The sequence below is a fragment of the Manis pentadactyla genome, chromosome Y, assembly GCF_030020395.1.
Source record: "Manis pentadactyla isolate mManPen7 chromosome Y, mManPen7.hap1, whole genome shotgun sequence".
NCBI lineage: Eukaryota > Metazoa > Chordata > Mammalia > Pholidota > Manidae > Manis > Manis pentadactyla.
In genome coordinates, this window is record NC_080039.1 from 27,320,037 (window position 1) to 27,335,539 (window position 15,503).

Genomic DNA, 15,503 nt, shown 5'->3' on the forward strand with positions numbered 1-15,503 from the left:
TCAGAAATAATCAGTGTGAGAGCAACTCAGCACTTCTAAAAAGGAAATGAGGCAGAGAGAAGAGTGTCTTTTGTGAGGAAAATAATGCTGCTCTTCACAGAGTAACAACATCTCCAAGGTAAGGCTTTCAGAAAGGGTCCTTTCTGTGCCTGGCCACCCTTCTGGGTTAATTAATGGCTGGATGAAGCCTTCATCCAAAGCCCATGTGCACCTCACTGGGAGATGCTGACGTGGCAGGAAAGGAGACCAGCCCTGGAGTTAACACCAAAACACTCCGTGCTCTTCCCAAGGCCTCCCAAGTGGCCATGGGGCCTCTTTCCAATGCTCTGTACTTGTCACCCTAAGCCCTCTGCACATCTTCTCAGCCTGCCCACGAGGCATACTCAGAAACAAGCCTTCCTCATAATGCTGAAGCTAGTAACAGCAAACCACTGCTTAGAAGCCTCCACCACCAGTCAGATGATGTACATTAAGACAAATAGCACAATTTTCCTTTAACAATTCTTCTCCCCTCTACATAGTTAGATGCAAATTCACATTCCCAAGGTTTCAAAGCGACTGTTTTGGGAGACTGTGACAGCTATTGCATGCACATACCAGTAATTTTCTAATGACTTTGGTCTTTAGGCTAATGCTTCCACTTAGTTTGTAAGTTAATTTGCAGTTTTAATTATCTCTAAGACCGAGAGGCTGGAAACAGACTCTCCATAATGAGCACTAGGCCTTCAAACAAATTTCAGGAATGTACACAGGTTGGCCACGAAGCCTCTAAAACACTGTGATTTGTACCCACATATGCAGGATTTATTTTGACCTTGATGATTCCCTTTCCTTAGGCTGAGTCATAAGCAAGGCCATTTACTTGTTTCTCACATATAATGTGGTCTCTGTTTGAAGAATCCACCCAGTGGCTTTCTCTGTAGATAAAAGGCAGGCGATGCCTCATGCACTGAGGCATCCTGGATCTCAGAAGTCTTGGAGTTACAGCATTTTTTGATGTATCAATTTAAATGAATGACAACACAAAAATATTTTTTAAAGACAAACACTCCAAGCACTGTGAGCCAAACTATTGGACGAGGCTCTAACATCCTCATGTTTACATCAGCAAACATAGGAATAGCATTTATTAATCAAATGGTCAGCAGATTAAATTTCCATGGCCCCAACACTGATAGGATTTAAAATATAAAATCAAATACCGACAGCAGCAGTGAGTCGGGTTTGTCAGTCAGGGTACCATGGGCCTTTGGGGACCTAATAAATCTTCCCTGTGAGGCTGCCCTGGGCACTGGAGGGGGCCGAGCAGCACCCTTGGGCTCCACCCACTAGATGCCAGGAGCACCTCCCTGAGAACCCCCAAGTTAGGGCGGTTTCCCAGGTCCAGAGCCACCCTCTGTACATGCAGGAAGGCCCTCAGGTCCCCGAGCCTTGCCTCCCTGACCATCTGCAGTGCCTGCAGTAAGCACCCACAACTTGGGTCCTGTCTTAGCCAGACCACAGGCCTCGCACAGCTGCCCTTCCAGGGGTCCTCCACCTCAGAAGGCAAAGTCAGAAAAGGCAGCAACAGACCACCCGGTCGGCACACTGCGGCCTCCAGGCTAACCCCCACCTGTGGCTTCCTTTTGTAAAGCCTGTGAGCTACAAAGGCTTTTTACATTTTTAAATGGCTGAAAAGAAAATCAAAAGTATCCAATTTTGTGACCCAAGAAATTGATACACCATTCAAATTTTCAGTGTCTATAAATGAAGTTTTATTGGCACTTAGCCATGTTTGTTCATTCACTGTAGGATCCACAGCTGCTTTCACACTAGAAGAGCAGAGGTGAGGGATTTCAACAGACAACACCTGGCCCACAAAGCCTAAGCTACTTACTCACTCTCTGGCCCTTGACAGAGAACATGAGCTCCCCAACACCCCCAATCCCCTGCTCTCTGTTTTCTCAACTCTGGTGAAGATTTCCCCATTTCTACATGAGGGAACAATGGCCTTGTCCCTTCCCGGCTTGAAAGCTTCCTGCCTGGTAACTACAATGTGGACGCTCCCTGTGAACACATGAACTACTTTAAAATTGACAGTCAAGAAAATACCACCACTACGGTCTGCTGGGAATTGCTCCCAAAGTTGGGGACATGTTGAAACTAGTAGGTCTAGGGGAAACAGGTATTAGCCCTCAGTTTCTGATGCACAGAGCCCAATACTTAGGGGAGAGGGCACGTGCTTTCCCGCTAACTCTCAGTGTTATTTGAATTCAGAGTGTAGGTCTTTCACCTCCTTGGTTAGGTTAATTTCTAGGTACTTTACTCTTTTTGATTCAATTGTGAATGGAAATGTTTTCTTGATTTCTCTCTCTGCTAGTTCAGTGTTAGTGTATAGGAATGCACAGATTTCTGTGTATTAATTTTGTATCCTGCAACTTTGCTGAATTCAGATATTAGATCTAGTAGTTTTGGAGTGAATTCTTTAGGTTTTTTTATGTGCAATATCATTTCATCTGCAAACAGGGACAGTTTAACTTGTTCCTTGCCAATCTGGATGCCTTTTATTTCTTTGTGTTGTCTGATTGCCTTGGCTAGGACCTCCAGTACAATGTTGAATAGAAGTGGGGAAAGTGGGCATCTTTGTCTTGTTCCTGATCTTAAAGAAATGGCTTTCAGCTTCTCACTGTTAAGTATAGTGTTGGCTGTGGGTTTATCATATATAGTCTTTATTATGTTGATGTACTTTCCGTCTATATCCATTTTATTAAAAATTTTTATCATGAATGGATGTTGAACTTGGTCGCATGCTTTTTGGGCATCTATGGAGATGATCATGTGTTTTTTGTCCTTTTTGTTGATGTGGTGGATGATGATGATGGCTTTTTGAATACTGTACCATCATCCTTGCATTCCTGAGTTGAATCCGACTTGATCATGATTGATGATCTTTTAGGTGTATTTTTTAATTTGATTTGCTAATATTTTGTTGAGTATTTTTGGATCTGTGTTTATCAGGGATACTGGTCTGTCGTTTTCTTTTTTCATGGTGTCTTTGTCTGGTTTTGGTATCAAAGTAATGCTGTCCCCATAGAATGACTTTGGAGGTGGAATACCCTCCTTTTCTACTGTTTTGGAAAACTTAAAAGTTCTTTCTGCTTCTTAAATAGCATTGTCCCCAAGGTGATATGATCAATTTTCCTGGTGTAAGATGAAAAACCTCAGAATCGCGTCCAGTTACCTCTTTTCCCTGAATCTTTCCCACTTCCTCCATTTGTGGTTCTCTTACCTGCATCTCAGCCCACCAGTCCTATACATATTGTTGGTGTGAGTTCTGTTGCATTGTCACTGCTCTGTTGTAGTATCAATAGCTTACACATATAGGGCATTGACTGTGTGCTAGTCATGATTCTAAGTAGTTGGCATATGAAATTGTTAGCCCCTAGGAAGTAGATATATCTGCATCTCTCATTTACAGGTGAGACATTGAAGGCATTGAGGAGGGTACAGGACATGCCCACATCACACCTAGGAAGTCACAGAGGTAGGATTCAGAGAGGACCATCTGGCTCCAGAATCTTCCTCTTCTGAACCATTTTTCTTGACTCTTAGTGTGGTGAGATCATTGATTAATTTTCTGACATTAAACCCTGCATTCTTGGAAAAATCCCACTTGGTCAGGATTTTTTGTCCTCATATTGCTAAATTTGGTTAGTTAACACTGTGTCTGGTGTTTTTGCATATATCTTACCAAGACATTCTGGGCTGTGATGTTCAATTTTGAATGTCCTTGTCAGGCTTGGGTAATGGGGTTATGCTGGCCTCATACAGCAGGTTGGGCTATCAAAAGCTGCTTCCCTAAGGACCTGTTGGCTCCGTATCTTTGTTGAGGTCTCTCCCCTAGATCAGGGTGCAGGAAACTTTCTGTAAAGGGCAGATAGTAAATACATCAGTTTCCTTCACTACTGCTTATCTCTGACTGTATAACACAAAACAGCTATTGAAAATACAAAGAAAGGAGAGTAGCTGTGCTCTAGTGAAAAACTTCATTGACAAAAACAGGCGACAGGCCACATTTGGCACAGGGGAGATAGTCTGCCGATGGACCCCTGTCCAAGACTGTTCACAGAATGCAGGAGCTCGTTACCCGCCCCAGGTACCTGGGACCCAGCATGTGTGTAGTGAGCATTCATTGCTTCCTTCTCCCTTGCACACTCACAGAGCCTTCCCACAGTCTAAACTTGTATTTTCCAACCTCAGTCATTTGTACACTGTCTGCATTATTTTTGCCATATTTGCGTATATCGGGAATATTTTATTAATAGGTATTAATATTTTCCTTTAAATTGAAGGAGTGACTATTCTTACCAAGTGCACGAGTGTATCTGTTAGTTATGTTTGCAGGATAGATATTAAAATAAAATACCAGCAGAGGTATCATCAGGAAATCCTTGGTGTCCAGGAATAGAGTGGTTGTCACAATACTCAGTTCCCCAAATGTCCCTTGACAGCTTGTCCTTTGAATGCTGATGCTACCCTAGGGGCTTGGGTTGGAAGGACAGATGAAAGGAGCAAATCCTAATTTTCTCTCCATGCCAGGGGAGGAGCACTGATACTGAAAGAGTCATGTGGCACAGAGGCACATAAACGTGATGTTGGAGGTGTGTGCCAAGGGGTCCAGGGAAGGGTACCAGGGGAAGCGGGCATCGAGGCTGGGTCTTGAACTAGAATTTTTCAGGCAAAAGAGGAAGAGAATCAGTTGCATGGAAATCAAGAGCCTGCATTGAGGCCCTGAGGCACCTCAGAGCCTCAAGGTGTATTTAGGGACAGGGAGCCGTGATGGGAGGGAGGAAAGAAAAGTCCTGGCATGTTGGCCGCAGATGCACGCAGGCTGAAATGTGTAAACTCTGTCCACTGAAGCCATCTATTCATTTTCATAGTAAATCTGGAGGCAGCATGCATACAGGATGACCGATCTTCTGGGTGAAAGTTGAGAGCCAATCAAAGCAGACTGTTCAGAGTCCAAAATTCCAAGACCCTTAAAATCATGTAAAAACTGATTTGCATAGAGAAAAGGGGCTGCAAGATATTGCCTCCCCCACGTGAGAACAGCAGTGGGGCAGACATAGTGACCTGAGTTGTTCCCTCTGTTCTCCGACCTGCTGTTTTTCCCAAAGTCAGGTGTTATTTAGTTTTGCATGGTCATTTTTAATGGAGCTGTCCGTTGAGATCTCCTGTTGGGCGTTCATGCCCCTGCTTCCCATTTCCAGGTAGGGAAGCCAGAATTCTCAAGGGCCCAGCACTGTGGGCCACGGTGCCACAAGGAGGCGGCAGCCGGAGCCAGGCCTTCTCCTGGTGCGCCTTCCCCGGGGAGCCTCTGAGCGTCTCAGGGAAACGCTGCCTCGCCCCCAGCCACTGCGGGCCCGGGAGGAAGTAGCAGCCTCCCTTCATAACCGGCTGATGCTCGCCCCTCCTGGATGTTTCCCACGTTGCGCGGATATTGAAGTCTTGGCAGGGCATACGGTCTGCAGTAGTCAGCGGCCTGAGCTGCCCGGGGTTCCGGCCAGGTGTTCAGAGAGAAGCCCTATTTCAGGGAGGTCTTCCTGGAATTTCTTTCGGACGCCATCCAAGGCAGTTCCGTTTTGCACTAAATTCCGTGTTAGGGCAGGTCATCCAGTACAGGTCTGCGGCACATAAAGCCGTTCGCCCTGCACTGTTCTCTGCAGCAGAGCATCAGCATGAGGAGGGAAGGTAAGGCCTGGGTGTGGAGGGGTTTTTTTTATTTACATAAACATAGAAATGTAAGGCTGATGGGAACATGGGCAGTGACTTAGATGCCAAGATCAGAAAAAATTCTTCTCAGCCTATTTTTATGCCTTCTACCATGGAGAAAACCAGTGTTTACATATACTAAGCATTGCTTCTTGAGCAGAAAATGTAATCCTCTGCTCAGACTAACCCATCACTTCCAAAAAGAAATGAGCTGAAGGTAAATTAGCCCCCAAAGTTGAAAATAGGATTTCCTATTCTCCCGCCTTTTCTGTTTATGGCTTCTAACTCCGTCTGTGTGTGTATATGTGTGTTTTTCCTCTATTTGATTTCTCTGATCCAGTTACCCCTTCATCCACCTTGGCCTCTCTTCCGCCTTTATTTTTATCAGCACCCTTCCGCCCCCCCACCTTGAGTCTCCCCATCCCCACACTGAGAGGAAGGTGGGCAGCTTTCCAAGCAGCTGTGGGTCTACTGCAGAAACCTTGATGATGCAGGAAATATTGACAGATGAGAAGCTACACTGACTCCACCATGAATAGGGATGTTCCAGGGACGTCAGTATTTGCACAGATGAAAGGAAATGCTACATATAAATTAGCAGTCCACGGTTTTGTTCTCAGGATGACTCCGCTGTAAAATCGCTTCCTAGAGCCAGTTAGATCGGCCAGTGGCTGTTCGCCGTCCATTCATCATAGGGCCACCCCAGTAACCAGAGGTGTCTACCTCTCACTAGGTGGCTTTCGTGAGCACATGGACATTGCAAACCTCCCAACCACAAACTAGCATGTGTTTCCACTTCCTGTCCAATAGGGACATCCCCAGCTCGTTACCCTACCTCTGGTATATTCCTAAAGGCAGAGTCCCTGCTCCTCTCTCTCTCTCGGCTTCCTGGTCCCCACGTGATAAATTTTCTGTGACCCTGCATGGTGTGCCCATGTCTCAGAAATCGTAAATGACTGATTCCTTTTGCAGTGGCATTAACCTCTCCATGTTACCTTCATAAATTAATATCCTGTGGATTTGATTGGACAATAAGGTCATTTGTTTCTCTACATGGAATTTTAGATTCAAAAGAGCACCTGGAGACCATCTAATTCCACCTGTTCATTGGTCGGGAGAGGAAGCCGGGGAAGCAGTGAGAGAGACATAGGCCTTCGGAATGCCTGGTGAAGCGCGCTGTACCTGTGAGCAAAGGGGAAAGTGCCAGATCCCTCCGTTGCTGCATCTGATTTTTGCTAGTTTGCTCTGTTTTACTCCTAACGTTGCTCTCTTTATGGTCATGTTGTCAAAAGATACAATTCATCTATGTTAGTCTTTTGTAATACAGAAAGCATTCTGCGTGGCTTTCATAATATAGACCTTATATAAGTGGTGTTATTGATTAAATGACTTTCTTCCTCTTAAAAGGATGCCCTTTTGAGTCACTTAGAGGTTTCTGAACAGACTTCACTAGTGTGTGGTTCATGGGTTCACAGCACGGACTTGGGTCAGGTTGCCACTTGCTGTGTGCCCTTGGGGAAATTACTTAACTATTTTGTGACTCAGTTTCCCCCTCTGTAACAGGGATTTAATAAGACTAACTCATAGGTTGTTGCCAGCTCTGAGCTCATTCATAAAGGGCTAATACACGTAATTAGCACTGCACATCATTGCCTTTATTGTTAATGATTATTCCCAAATAATGTAATGGTTTTTCATCCAGATATATATATGTGGTCAAGAGCTTTCTTTGGTGTTTTGAGACTCACCTGTGTGACAGTCATCTTTGTGTAAAAACAGTTTTCATTCTATTGTGTTTCATTTTTGCTGTCCTGCTCCTTTTATTCTGAAAAAAGTGAGGACTCAGCTTTACTTGGTTTCTTACCACCCTTCATATCCATCAGCCTTCCTAGTTCCTCTTAGGCATCCTTCATTTATCCATTCTGCAGCTCTGTCCTGATCCCCAGCTGCTGTGGGGGTTGCTCCATGTGAATGGGGTGTCCTGCCTTCAAAGAGCTGCACTCTTCTCTGGAGCTGGAAGATGCTCCCAAGAGATAGAGAACCTGCAGCATTGCACTGCCATGACGTACAAGGGTGGGGAGGGGCACCCCAGTAGCCTGGAGAAGAGAGCATCATTTCTACTGAGAGGCCAGGGGGGCTTCTGTGGAGAAGGGTGCCTGGCTGTGTCGGCAGTGGTGAGAAGGGCAGTTTAGGGCAATTTCTCAACCTCAGCAGAGTGAAATGTTGGCCCAGATCATTCTTCATTGTGGGGGGCTGTCCTGTGAGCTCTGCGATGTTTAGTAGCATATCCCTAGTCTTTACCTAGTACGTACCAGTAGTGCACATACACCCCCTGTGACAACCAAAAATATTTCGATATTGCTTAATATCTTCACCTTGGAGAGTGGGTTTCAACATGCATTTTTGGGGAGATGGACATTTTGTCTGTAGCAGAAAGAAATGAAAGAGGGGATGTAGAAGGCCCTGACATTTCCTTGTGTGTGTGTGTGCGTGTATGTGTATATAATCAAGTTGGCACGCTTTTCCTATGAAGGAGCAAATAGTAAATATCTTTGGCTTTATGCACCATACAGCCTCAGTTGCAGCTGCTCAACACTCTCACTGTAGCCTGAAACCAGCCATAGACATGTATCAACTCATGGGTGTGGCTGTGTTCCGATAAAAAAAAAACTTTATTTATAAACACAGGAAGTAGGCCAGACTTGGCCCATGGGCTCCAGTTTTCCTGCCTCTGATGTAGCTGTGGATACCTATCAGTATTCCAGGTATGTGAGTCCATTAAATACTTCATAAAGATTCTGCATTTAATGCCTTACATTGAAGCCCCTGGCATTTGTTTCAGCTGAAGATGCAAAGCCAGCCCCACAACTGTCTGAGTGTCATGTCTGCTTTTCTCTGCCGAAGAAGCGATATTTCTAGGGCCAGTGAATGATAATTCAGCAGGTTTTCCTGATGAATCAGGCCAACATTAACTGGACAAAATGGTGCACTGTACAACTGCAGTAGGTTATGAAGCCATTTGTGAAGGAGGTACGATTTAGCAGTGTTACAATAGCAAGAAACACAAAAGCTAGACTTGCTTTGTTTTAAATCTATTCCTATTGCCTTGTTGACAGAGACAAATTCACGGACACACTTGCTCTCTCAAGAGGTGGTAGCACCTGTCCATTCCAAGTGGAAAGGACTTAAAGCTGCCATGCTTCTGGTAAAATATAGTGCTTGCTTTAAACCTTTCCCAGTTTGTCATTATTCTGCCTTTCTTCTTCTCAGAAATATTTTCTCTTCCTATGGTTGTTTCCCATCAGCTTGTGTTACTGGAACTGTGTGACCAGTTGCATGTAGAAGGTGATGTGCTCTTTAATGGCAACAGTTTGCCCATTGTGCATATAAGTCACACAGAAAAGTGAGCAAAGCAAGACCTCTGGGTAGTGTCCTTTTGGGGATGAGTTCCTCTGGGTCGTTTGTTATCAGCCATGGCTGGGTCAGTCAGGCAGCACCCAGAGTCATGTTGACATGTCATGTCCCTGGCCTGTGTAGGTGTCGATGCTGTTCACCACATATAGTGCATGGCGCCTCTCACAACAAGGAATGATCTGCCCAAATGTCAGTCATGCCACAGGTGAGGAACCCTGCCATTGAGAGACTTGTCTCTGGTGCCTGTCCCTAAGCAGGGGGCAGCCTGCTGGCTTCAGAGGGGGCTGCAGTGAGTGGTAGGCACCAGGGACACTCGCCACTAGTGTTGTGCCCTCACATGGATCTTCCAGTGAGGCACCTCCAAGCCTCATTTCTTCATTTTCAACAGCTTCCACACCTGCCATTGAGCCAGTCCTGAGTATTTCCACATCTCTCCTTGACATTTGGTTCTTTACTCCTGCTAATGTCCCATCAGACCAAAGACAAGGTCCATCGAAAACTTCAGGGAAGCTGCAGAGGCACTGAAGTCCTGCCACTCCAGCAGAGTGCAAATGGACACACTCATCGGCCTGGAAGTCCAAATGGGAGGGACAGGGACAGGGGCTGTGGCAGTGACAGAGGCTGGGCAAGCCCCAGAGGAGAAGCATTCTGCCTGGAGATGCCAGTCTCCCAGGAGGCCACCCCACAGCACACCATGGCACAAGAGGATGTGGCATGGCAGGCCTCGCTGACACAGTGTGTAGATGTCACGATGAGTGGACCTCAGAGCCGCAGAGCACCCTAGGAGCATTTCACCCACTGTGTGGTCAAGGAGACACGGAGCTCGGGGTCCCCACGAGCTTGTGGTCTTCTCTCCACAGTCAGAAGTGCCTGCGACCTGCTGCCCATGAATCTGGTTCTTCCTCACCATACTTACCCCCACACCGTAGAAAAGGCAGCGGAGAATCAGCACGTGAAGAGACCTGGCCACCCAGCCCAGGCACTCAGCTCTTCACGGTGGGCCGAGGACAGAACCCAGCACTCCTGCCTGTTCCTGACATCTTCCCCCACCACCCTCTTACTTGCCATGATGAAATCAGTGTGGCCAGAAACCAACAAGAAAGTCCTTAAAGCAAATGGCCTGAGAAACCGTTGATTAAGACACACTGCATAGGTCCACCTGAAGAAATGCAGCCCGTGTCCGTTTAAGCAGAGAGGACTCCTTTCCACAGGACAGCAAGTGCTTGTGAAGGTGTCCTGTCTCCGGTGGTGCCTGCGCCTCTCCCATGGAGGGCCCAAGTGCCAGTCAGAGCTGCTTGAGGTCATGGCGCCCCGTGGAGCTGTCCTGCTTTGTCATTTCCCTGCAGTGGGGAATCGTTCTGGCAGATTGCTTTCGGCTACCGTCTTTACGCAGGTCTCAGGCCAACACCAGGTGATCTTCACTCATCTGTCCCCTTCTTCCCCTGAGCCTTCACCGGGTGTTGTCACCCGCATGCTCTAGAAACCGAGTCCTCATTGAAGAGCCTTGTCACAGAGAGGAAACTTAGGCAGGCGACGTGCATGCTCAGCCTTTAAACACCTAGATGCTCAGGGAAGCCCAGGACATCTTCAGGTCTTGTAGTACCCATGCTTTGTACTCTTGTTTGCAGCCTGCACTGCTAGGCAGAGCCATCAGCAGTCCCACTGGGAAGGGAATTGGCACCCACCCGGGGAATTTAAGAATTTTGACACCTGTGCTTGTGGATGAAAACATGTGTTGTGTGCAGGGTGAAAACATGAGCCCTGGAATCGATAGTGACAAATTGAAATTCATGGTCAGCATCTAATCACATGTATGACCCTGGCATAGGTTACCTAATTTCTCCAATATCTGCCCTTCTCGTGTATAAAATAGTAATAGCACCACCATAAAGAGTCACTCTGAACACTGGGATAATGGGCATAAAGTGCCCAGGTTTGGTTAAAGGTGGTAATGTGGTCAGAATCTGCTCTTTGCCTAAGTAGCGATTCTGTGGCCTGGTATTGGTGCAAGGAGGGAAGAAATAGAGCAGGGGTTGAGCATTTTGCCATAGACTCCCTTTTGTGTGCCTCCAAAATTCATACGGTAAAACATAACCCCCACAGGTGAGGACACTAGGTTCAGGTGAGGCCTTCAGGAGGTGATTTAGTCATGAGGGTGGGGCCCTCGGGAATGGGGTCAGTGCCCCTGATAAAGGAGACCTCAGAGAGTGCCCTCACTCCTTTCACATGGAAGGACATGGGGGAAGGATGGCTGTCTGTGGGCCAGAAACAGCCTTCACCAGACAGCAGATCTGCCGACACCTTGATCTCGGACTTCTCAGCCCCCAGAACTGGGAGAAATCAGTGCTGTTCATAAGCTGCCTGGTCTGTGCTGTTTTGTTACAGCGGCACAAATGCACTAAGACATTGACCAGAAGCTTCACTGCTCGTCCAGGATTGCTCAGTCGGTAGGAGCCCTTTGTCAGCAGCTGTGCTGTGCTGAATGGGGTGGTCAGTAGATGTTCCCAGTGGAGTTTGTGGTGGGCTGAGGGTGGTATCCCCACCCCAACTTTGGATCACAGCCCCAGGCCTACAAGCCAAGTAGCTGGAGCCTTGTGAGATCCCAGGACCTGATCCTCAAAAGGGAAATTGAAGCAATGGGGAGGGGCTGCAGAGGGTAACCGGCAAGCTTAAAGGAATTTGTGGCAAGTTCTTGCACCCGAACTGGGCCAAGAATAGGCAACAAATAAGGGCTGGCTGTATTTTTCATTTCTATTATTATTGCAGTGGGCCTGCCCAGCAACTAGGCCTTTTAGGGGTACCAGGAGAATAAGAAATGGCCCTGGAAATGCAGTGTTCTGTCCCCGTCAGCTGGTGGAGACACAAACGGTCAGGAGCCCAATGGATGGGACTGTCAGCTATGAAGAGTCAAGAATTCTTAGCAGGGAAAACATCACTGTGGCCTATACGTTGATGGGGAAGACTCCAGGCCACATAGAGTCAGCCCAGGGAGCAGCTTGGTCCTGCTCCATCAGGTGACCTGGTTTTTCTAGTCCACACTGCAATTGTTGGAAACCTGAGTGATAAAGCTTGGAGATAAGACTGTAGTGTGACACAGGTGCAGGCAAGAGTCTGCCTAACAGGACTGGGTGGTTTTGGTTTGTGAGGAGTGGGTAGGGAAAGATGGGTGGAGAGAGAAACCAAATTGGAAGGAAGAGGCGAGGCTGATGGTAAAAGGCCTTCCTTCCAAGATCAGGAAAAGAGGAATGCCAAGGAGCCCCTCAGAGGGGCTCTTCTCTGTCACCTGGTTCAGGTACAAGGCTGTATGCAATGGATCCTAGTCCTTAGAGTGGCTACCACATTTCTCTGTGACATAAGTAAGCAACATGTTTAAGAAATTGTATATAATCAAGCAATGGGGAATGAACAGGGTGGAAAGAGGAGAGGTGGGCAGGAAGAAGGGGACAAAATGCCTTTCCTGGAGGAATATTCCCCTCTGGTGAGCTTTGTGTTTATTGCAAAGTGGGGTTGTGTTTTGGCAATGAAAGGCAGGCGTCTCCAGGGTGTTGGGTCTGATTTGAAGAGCCCACGTGCTGCCCGGCTGAGCAGGTTGTGTCTGGGAGCAGAGTGTGTACGGCGTGCCTCTGGACTTTGCAGGGGGTGGGGGGTGTCCCCAGGAGCTACATGGCCCACCAGCATGCAGGCCGAGCCAGCTGTGATGGAAGGGTGTCGTGGAGAGACCCCTTGGGGGCAGGGCTCCCGGGACCCCCACAGCGAGGGGCAGATGGGGAGCAAGAGGACAGCTGTGCCCAGGCGGTAATGCTGAGGGTGAGGTTGAAAGCGTGCAGGCTGGATTTTGGTTTCTGCAACAGAAACGTTCATGCAGGGCAGACTCCATCTTCTGCTGTGCTTTTCAGGGCGCTGAAGTGGCTCCCCCTTAAAGCTGTTTTGTACAAACATCGGTCTCTGTATCTCTGCCTCTCTGCCTGCTCACTTCACCCCAAATCTGAAGCTGGGCATCCTGTGATAGCGATATCTGGCCCCGCCAGTAAAGTGCCTTTGACATAAGGTGCCCCCTGTGGGTGTCGCAGGCTGTGCCTTCTGCCCTGCAGTTCAGGCCTCCCAGAGACCTGGTTTCCCTGTCTCATTACAGGTTTTTCCCACTCAGCGTTCACATTCGGGATCGAGAGCCACATCAGCCAGTCAAACATCAATGGGACGCTTGTGCCCCCGGCTGCCCTCATCTCCATCCTGCAGAAGGGACTGCAGTATGTGGAAGCAGAGATCAGCATCAACGAGGTAAGTGCACCCTGGGACACCAGGCAGCCGCCTGGCCCCAAAGCCAGCAGGCCCCAGGGAAGCATGCGTAGCTTGGTAAGCAAGCCTGAACCCAACAGGCCGGTCCCTTAGGGATTTGACAGTAACTTAGGGTGGCTTTTCTTCCACTTGTGGTAATGTGTTATCCGACTAAGAGGTAGCAGTCATCGATACACAAGGAGCAAGCTTTCGGTGCCCCCCACACGTTTCTGTTCCATTCGTGTGCACAGTTACCGGCTGTATCATCACAGTGTTGCAGTAGGTCCCCAAATCTGAAAACTACTCAGCAGGTATTTAGCTGCTTCACACTGCAGAGCAGACATTTGCCTTGTACAGGCACAGAAAATGCTCGCCTTTCCTGCCGTGAGACATGTTGAAGTAGAATCTGTATTTCGTGTGAATCGGACAGGCAAAGCCAAGAATCGGAAAGAGGATGATGACTCGTGTTCAAGAGGATTTCAAGCAGTGGTCTTGTTACTGTGGTCGTGGTAGAGCTTTTGCGGGAAACGGACCAGTGATAAGCACTTTAAATTGCTCCAATTCGTTTGTATCCCATCCTTTTTAGATGGGGGCACAATGAGTACTTGAGCGGATTTTGTACCCGCTTTTAAATGGGGTGATTTGGTTTAGGGTGGCTGCTCTCCCCGCCACCTCTGTTTTGCACTGGGGGCTCTTCTGTGAGGACGCCCAGGGCTTCCCCTGATCTCTGCGACCTCTCTCGGCATGGCCACACCCCATGCCAATCCTTAGCTCTTCTTTCTCCCACCTTGCTCAGGGCACGCTGTTCCTCCCTGGCCTTGCCTGATGAGTCATCCCGCACAGCTCACGTGGTCAGATGCCCGTGTGTGTTCCCGGGGCCACCGGGTGTCCCAGGGCCACCAGCTGCTCAAACCACCCCTTCCAGGATCATGCCCCCTGGGCCCGCCTCCTTAAAACCCTCCAGGTTTCTTCTATCCTGTCTTCCTTAGAACAGACCTCATCTTTACAAGCCTGTCTTATTTATAGCATTTAAGTCCACTTTTTCTTTGGTTTTCAAAAAGCTCTTTCAGAAATTACAAAGTCATACATCCTGTGTTCTGTCACTTGCATTTTTCTACCATTTTCCAAAAACCCACATCTCTTGAAAACACCCGAGTTTCTGCCTCCCTTGTGCTTTTTTGTCCCCAACAATGTCACCTTCTCTTTCTTTTTCTTACAGTGGATGTGTGTGTGTGTGTGTGTGTGTGTGTGTGTGAGACAGAGCTCAGGGGTGTTTTCCTCCAGGTCCTTGAGCCCCATCTGGTCTCTTTTTCTGCAAAACAAACAAATGAGGGATAGGAGTACACCACCCCAGCGGCCCTGCCAGCTCTCAGATCATGTGAAGTTTCCGTTCCATTTCCCTGCCCCCCCAACCCCACCCCTGGTCGTGTGTTGAGAAGCCTCTGTGTCCTTCTCTTCCTCCGTGATTTAAATTCCAGCGTGTCTACATGTGAATATTTGTCACTTAGGTTACTGATCATTAAAAAGGGAGACAGGGTGCTTTTAGAGGTTAAACCAGAAAGTGTGTTCATTACTCCAGACAGTTACTACTGTTTACACCATAGTCATCCATCCCAGGTGCGAACATGTAGAGGAGGGAGGTGACATGGCAGCATGCTGGTCAGCGCTGGCCACTCCACGGCCTGAACTGAGGCATGATTGGCTGACAAAGTGACCGGCTACCTGTTTATACTTTTTGTATTGGTGCCTTATTTTCAAATATTCTATTGGAACCAGAAGTCGGCTGCTGTCATGTTTCATTTAGGCACCATTCAGCTGCTGTGTCTTTTTCAGTTTTATCCATTTCTGAGATAAATCAGCTTCAGAACATACAAAAATGTGTTTGCGCATCCAGCAGCCACAACCCAGAAGCCCTGAGTTTCATTGACTCCGATCTTTGGAGCGCTTTCTCAGAAAAGAACTTCCCCCCGTGTTTTTATGAGTGGGAGAAAATTTTTTCATTAGACATGGAAACTAGAAAGTCAAAGTTCAAAATACATGCATCGCAGCTAAATGAAGCCAGG

At 47.7% G+C, this 15,503-nt stretch overlaps 1 protein-coding gene across 6 annotated transcripts in view; it reads left to right on the forward strand.

Moving 5' to 3' along the window:
- Window positions 1–15,503, forward strand: part of LOC130682073 (F-box-like/WD repeat-containing protein TBL1X) — a 261,269-nt gene that overhangs the window by 219,932 nt on the left and 25,834 nt on the right. For all 6 annotated transcript variants that reach the window (XM_057496204.1, XM_057496205.1, XM_057496206.1 and 3 more), the window contains one exon: window positions 13,298–13,443. In XM_057496204.1, coding sequence (XP_057352187.1) covers window positions 13,298–13,443 — 146 coding nt within the window. The remainder of the gene's footprint in view (window positions 1–13,297; window positions 13,444–15,503) is intronic.